Source organism: Penaeus vannamei, chromosome 11 (assembly GCF_042767895.1).
Source record: "Penaeus vannamei isolate JL-2024 chromosome 11, ASM4276789v1, whole genome shotgun sequence".
Classification (NCBI taxonomy): domain Eukaryota; kingdom Metazoa; phylum Arthropoda; class Malacostraca; order Decapoda; family Penaeidae; genus Penaeus; species Penaeus vannamei.
In genome coordinates this window covers 41732056-41739555 of record NC_091559.1, presented here as the reverse complement: position 1 = coordinate 41739555, position 7500 = coordinate 41732056, and the positions used below count along the sequence as shown (strand labels likewise).

Sequence of the window (7500 nt, the reverse complement as noted above, 5' to 3'; positions counted from 1 at the left end):
CCTGTTAAGAAGGCAAGCACCTGCCGAAGTACCTCCTCGCCTTAATGCCCAGCCATTGCTACCAAGTCCTCTCCTCTTCTGATCCACATCTACCCACATCATGTCAACCACACTATTTCGTGCTGACTACTCATGCTTATGCTACCCTCCTGACGAAGTTGCTGAAGATGCATCCTTGTGCTCTATGGTGCCATACACGCCAATCCGGCTAACCTGCCTCACCAAGTCTTCGCAAACCCTCACCAGCACAGCCATGATGTCGCACTTCTACCCAACACCATTGATACTTCCTCGGTACTGTTAATTTTTCTCTCCACAATATGATGGTACTCTACTGAACTCGCTAATCGTAACAAATCTTCGTATTTAACACCTCATATGACACGTTACCTCTCTTGGAACATTGTTCTTACTATGCTGTTATTTTCCAGCATCTTAGTAAGGTTACTTACGAGTAACTTATCATCCTCCCCTTACCCCTAGTACTCTTATATTTCAGTCCCTGAAGACGATGTGACCCTCCTTGCTACTGAATGTTGCACCTCACAGTTAAACCTCCACCATGCCGCTACCCTGGCACGAGACGACCCTAGGGGCCATTGATCACCAGCAACCATCTGCAGAAGCCTAGCAGAGCTTGCCACCAGATGCGCCATCAGTGGCCGAGCGGTATGTTAACGATATGCTCAAGGCACCTAGGCCTGGCAGCTACCTTCCTCTTTCATTGGATACAAGTGATCACTCTACTTTCCATTTTGACACTTTCTCCAAAGCAAGCAAAACGCCCTCGCAAGGAATAACTACATAAAAGGATGTCTCGTCAGGCAGGAAAGAGTGAAAAAGAGAAGCAGAACAGATAGGAACGATGACGGTCCCGCTCGTCACCGCTCCGCCCTCGTCACCCAGGGCACGGGTCTCTCGTGGGGTCACACATCCACCTTCCCTAATACACCCTCCAGCCAAGACCCCTTTCATTTACCTGTTCTATGCCCCCAACCTCTTACGTTGACAACTGGCGGTTAGCGGTGGGCGAACCTCTACGCCCCAACCTCTTATGTTGACATATATGTGTATGTTGAACAAAGTGGCATTGCCTACAAAACTTTTGAGTCCTGACTGCCAGCCCACTGAAGGCCACCAGGATATAGGGCAGCTTCCCTTTCTCCTTCGAGACCAATCAGGCATCAAACCACATCCTTCTCTTAAAATTTTCTGCAACATATCACGTATATGACTAAGAAAAACAAAGCTTAAAATGCGAGCCTCCTTTCCCTGCGATTAAGATTTGGGGAATGTCCCTGACCTCGCTTCAGTGGACTTCCGGCCGAGGTCTTTTAATACTCCTCATTAGGTAGACAGAAACTGGTCACTTATGAAAACAGTTTAATACCTTCCTCCAGTTGTCAATCTGACCAACACCACATGGTGCCTCAGAGCCATTCTCTCTTCGCCCTCCCAACCAAAACAAAACAATTACCCACAATGCATCTCCAAAACATAAGAGCATCAGGCTCCAAATGAACATAGAACCATCAGTACCTCACACATCGCTTATGCAGGATATTGCGAATCAAAATACAATTCTTAATAGGAAGTGTTACACAAAATATATCACATGAACAATATTACTAACTTAACAAGGTCTATATAAGTATATAGACCTTGCTTCCGGGCACTCACAGTTGCAATGGTTATTACATCATACCTCGTGCTTGGATTTTCTGTTATTTATGGTCTCATTAAACATTCATCTTTTTATGAAATCTTGTATGATGCAACTGTCATTATTATATATGTAAATGATTATCGTTATGATAATGAGGCTCATTTACTAGTAAATGAGACATTTATTCTGATTTCGCAAAACTTATTGCCATCAAATTAGTACAGATAATGATAATCACTTTTCTTCATAACACATCATATCAAACTCATCAACATCATAATTGCTCACCCACTTAATCATATCCATTCGAGCCCCCAATCACACAATAAACATCACCACCACCACCTTCCATCGCCTTAAAAGTACATCATCACTGCCACCATCTTTCATCACCTTAAACCTACATCACCACCACCTTTCATCACCTTAAACGTAAATCACCGTCACTACCACCTTTCATCACCTCAAACCTACATCACCACCACCTTTCATCACCTCAAACCTACATCACCACCACCACCACCTTTCGTCACCTTAAACTTACATCACCACCTCCACCATCACCTTAAACCTACACCACTTTCCGTCACCCTAATCCTACATCACCACCACCACCTTTCACCACCTCAAACCTACATCAACATCAACAGCTATCATCACTTTAAACCTAAATCACCACCACCACCCCTCATCACCTCAAACCTCCCCCCCTCCCCCCCCCCTCCCCCACTCACCTTAATCAAATGCACGCTCGCAGCTCGACACACCTCGCTCACGAATCCCGGATTACCGCAGTCTGCCCTCTACATCACCACCGCCACCACCACTTCAAACCTACATCACCACCACCACCCCTCATCACCTCAAACCTCCCCCCCCTCCCCTTTCCCCACCCCTCCCCCCCTCCCCCACTCACCTTAATCAAATGCACGCTCGCGGATCGACACACCTCGCTCACGAATCCCGGATTACCGCAGTCTGCCCTCTGCCCGAGGTACTGTCCCTTCTTGCAGACGGTGCCGAGGTACGTGTTGGCCCTCGCGTACCACACCTTGTTCTTCTGGTACTTCACGACGTTCGGGTGGGCCTCGAAGTTGCACTGCAGGAGGTCTCGGAGGAGGACCACGGGGGGCAGGAGGAGGAGGGGGTCGTCCTCAGGTCCTTTGTCGAAGACCCGGACGCGGAACATGTGCAGGGGCTCGTAGCTGTGGGGTCGTCGGTGCGGTTATGATGGTGGTGATGGTGATGAGGATGGTGGGGATGATGGTGAGGATGAGGATGAGGATGAGGATGATGGTGATGATGGTGAGGAGGAGGAGGAGGAGGAGGAGGATGGTGATGGTGATGATGATGGTGGGGATGAAGAGGATGAGGATGAGGATGGTGAGGATGATGAGGATGATGGTGGGGATGATGATGATGATGATGATGATGATGATGATGATGATGATGATGGTGGGGATGGTGATGATGGTGGTGATGATGAGGATGATGAGGATGATGATGGTGAGGATGATGATGATGAGGATGATGGTGATGGTGAGGATGATGATGATGATGATGAGGATGATGATGATGATGATGGTGATGATGATGGTGAGGATGATAATGATAATGATGATAGTGATGATTGTAGTAATGATATCATTGATGGTTGTGATAATTACACTGCTACTAATAATAATGATGATCACGAAAATTATAGAATGATAATGATAATGGTATTAGAAATAGTAATAATAATGATGATAACAGCAATGATGATGATGATAATAATAATAATAATAATAATAATCATAATAATAATAATGATAATGATAATAATAGTGATAATAATGATATTGATGATAATGATGATAATGACAATAGTAATAATAATATTGACAATAATCATGTCAATGATAATAATGATAATGATACTAATAAAGGTTATAATACTGGCAATGTTAAAAATGATAATAGTGATAATGATATAAATGACAATAATGATAATGATATTAATGATAATTATTATAATCATAAGAAATGATAATGATAATAAAATAATATTGATGATATAAATGATAATGAAATGAAATACAATAATCATAATCATAATCATAAAAATTTATAATGATAATGATAATAATGATGATAACGATAATAATATTGATTATGATAATGATAATAACAATAATAGCAATAATAATGATCACTATTACGACAATAATGATAATGACTGAAATGATGAGGATACTGCTACTACTACTACTACTAATAGTAATAGCAATAATAATAATGATGCTGCTGATGATCTCAATCAAAGTGAAATACCTGTAAAATGTCTTCTTGGAAACCCTCTTGAGTAACTCTCCCAAGAAAGTTGATCCACTTCGCCAGCCGGTCCAGAGTAAGACGACTTTCTGTTTCTCCTTTGTCTCCTTTGGTTCGTCCTTCGTCGTCTTCTCCCCTTCCTTTACTTCTTCTTCCCCTTTCGTCGTCCCTTCGTCGACCGATTCTTCCTCGTCTCTTCGTTCTTCCACTGTTTCTTCTTCTTCTTCTTTTTCTTCGATTCCTTCCCAGTAGTCGTCGTCTTCCGCAGAGCCTCCGGAACTGTCCGTGTAAAAGTCGTCGTGGTGGTCGTCTTGGAAGAAGGGCGCCCGGAGGAGGTCGCTCTTCTCCCAGTGCCTGAGGGAGGCGCCTCTGAGAGTGGACAAGGTCACCAGCGCCGATAGAACAGAGATCAAGCTGATGACCTTCCAGGGTGAGCTGATTTTCCTGATCATGCTGGAAGGATAGAGGAAGGAATGATGTAGATAAGAATACTCACGAGAGAGAGGGAAACACACGTGAAAGAGCGCACGCGCGAACGCGTACAACAGGAACAACGAAGGGAAGAACAAGAAAACACACGAATATGCCGAAGGCCTTTTCGCTAATGCTTCGTCAGGGCATACATGATCCTGTTGCAATCTGTTCGTCATGAATTCCACGCACGAACGCGTCTACACACAAGAAAATATACAAATATGTGTCTCTGTGTGTATGATGGCACATGTATTCATCTCCCTATCTCTCTGTTCACACACATCTATATATATGTACATGCACACACACACACACACATATATATATATTATATATATATATATATATATATATATATATATATATATATATATATATATATATAAGAGGGGCGCTCAATAAAGATTTCCCCTGACCCACTTCCGCTTATCCTAGGAGGATAAAGATACAATCTCTATAGGCCATGTGCTGATTTCCAATGCTTCACTCAACATACTCTCTGCAACAGCAGTGAAAATATAACCCAGTGGATGAATTGACAGCAACTTATGGGGAGGATGACCCACCATATGACGTTAAGGATTAGCATCGCCAGTTCAGGTGTGGTCGGAGAACGGCCCCTATCCCTGGGCTCTCAGGATGATCATACCTTTCCAGAAGCAAGAACGAGTCCATTGTTCCAAGGCTCTTTTAGCCATGTGCCAAGAAAAGCAGGATGATATTTTTGACAGACGTATTGTGCAGGAGGAAACGTGAGTCCATCACTATGATCCAGAAAATAAGACCCAGTTCAGAACAGTGGGAGCACTTTGACTCACCATCCCCCAAAATGGTATGTATCACATCCACGGCAGGCAAAGGTCCTCCTCATAGACTTATGGGACCAGCATGGACTAGTGATGATGGATTTCCTGGCAAAGGCTACTTCAATTACAGCAGCTTACTACGCTTCACTGCCACAATAATTGCGGGAGGCTATTCAAACCAATGTTAACCAAAGACGGCTGCCTCATACAAGACAACGTCCCAGTTCAAACTCTCACATTGTCCTGATAGAAGTGCGGTCCTGTGGCTACGACATCCTCATCCTTCTTATTCTCCTGACCTTCACCATCTGATGCATCTCTTTCCGTCCATGAAATCATTTTTTTTTTTGAAGGACAAACGTTTCCAGTCCATGAAGTCATTTTTTTTTTGAAGGACAAACGTTTCCAGTCCATGAAGTCATTCTTTTTAAGGACAAAAATTTCCAGTCCACGAAGCCATTATTTTTAAGGATAAACGTTTCCAAGGTGATTTCTGAGGTCAATTTATGGCTACAAACACAACCTGCCCACAACTGCATAAAAAGATGGGAAAAGTGTGTCATTCTTGGTGGAACTTCTGGAGAAAAAGACGAATAACTAGACGACGTTTCATTCCTGTACGTCCATGGGAAACGACTTTGGGGAAATCTTCAATGAGCGCCTCTCGCACATGTATGTGTGTGTGTGTGTGTGTGTGTGTGTGTGTGTGCAGAAGGCTTGCAAAACCTATCCTTAAAGTCACAGACGACTCACTGCCGCCGTGATAATGTAACATTCACTATAGTATCGTTTTGTGATTTTATTCTACACATAGATGGCTCCATGGAGTAAATTAGTAGACCCTCTGACCTCACCTGATTTCATTTCCCATAGTTCTCGTTTTCTTTAGATAATGTTATCAATATCGATGTTGTTATTATTATAGTATAATTATTATAACATTATCAATATTACGACAAAAACTATATATATATTTCCGAAAATCAAAGAAAATGGCAAATCGGGGAGAGAAAGCGCTAGTGGAGCCATCTGTGGGCATGGCATGGAAGTACGTCCCATCCTCTGAGTCAAGACACAATGACGAAAAAGACAAAGAAGACTCAAACACAATTACGAATCAGAGAAAATACACCAAGAAAATCCTGAGAGAAATAACGCCCCTAAAAACGGTAGATTGAGCCAAAGTGGGCGTGAATCTTCAGAGGCTAGCCGAAGGAACCCGAAAGATCCATTTTCCCAGAGGCTCGGTCGGGCGGCTCCGGGGGAAGAGACCAAGCGCCCTCGCCTCACTCAGCCATGCAGTCACCTCGAGGGAAAAAAGCATCACACTTTCGATGGCTAGACTTGCACGTATGCAAATTTTCCCGGTGTGGTACAAGCAAAAAGACGTCGATTTAAATATCATGTTTTTTTTCATCTTCCTTTTCAAAATGATTTATGAAATTTAAATATGCGATAATCTTCTGGCGTATGTAATATCACAAACTTTCGGACGAAATGATTTACATGAGGGACATATCCCGCATATGTACATGCAGATATATATGTGTATGTGTGTGTGTGTGTGTATGTATATACATATATACATATATATGTATATATATGTATGAACATACATACATACATACATACATATATATATATATATATATATATATATATATATATATATATATATATGTATGTATGTATATATATAGGTATGTTATATATATATATATATATATATATATATATATATATATATATATATATTGATACATATATGCATATATATATATAGACATACATATTTATATATATAGACACACACATGTATGCATATATATATATATATATATATATATATATATGTATATATATTTATATATATATGTATATATATATATATATAGACACACACACACATATATGTATATATGTACGGATACATGTATGCATATATATATATATATATATATATTGATATATATATATATATATATATATGTATATATATATATATATATATATCTATATATATATAAATATATATATACATATATATATATATGTATATATACATACACACACACACACACACACACACACACATATATATATATAAATAAACATATATATATATATATATACACATATATTGATACATATATGCATATATATATATATATGTATATATATATATATGCATATGCATATATATATATATATATATATATATATATATATATATATATATAT

General features: G+C 40.2%; 1 protein-coding gene across 1 annotated transcript in view; it reads right to left on the bottom strand.

Annotated features, from left to right (window-relative positions):
- LOC113825359 (carbohydrate sulfotransferase 1-like) overlaps positions 1-4431 on the bottom strand; it is a 12632-nt gene extending 8201 nt beyond the window's left edge. The window contains exons 1-2 of the mRNA XM_070127306.1: positions 3980-4431; positions 2583-2871 (exon numbers count right to left, since the gene is read on the bottom strand). Of these exons, the coding sequence (XP_069983407.1) occupies positions 2583-2871; positions 3980-4431 (741 nt within the window). The remainder of the gene's footprint in view (positions 1-2582; positions 2872-3979) is intronic.
- Between the last annotated feature and the right edge of the window lie 3069 nt (positions 4432-7500).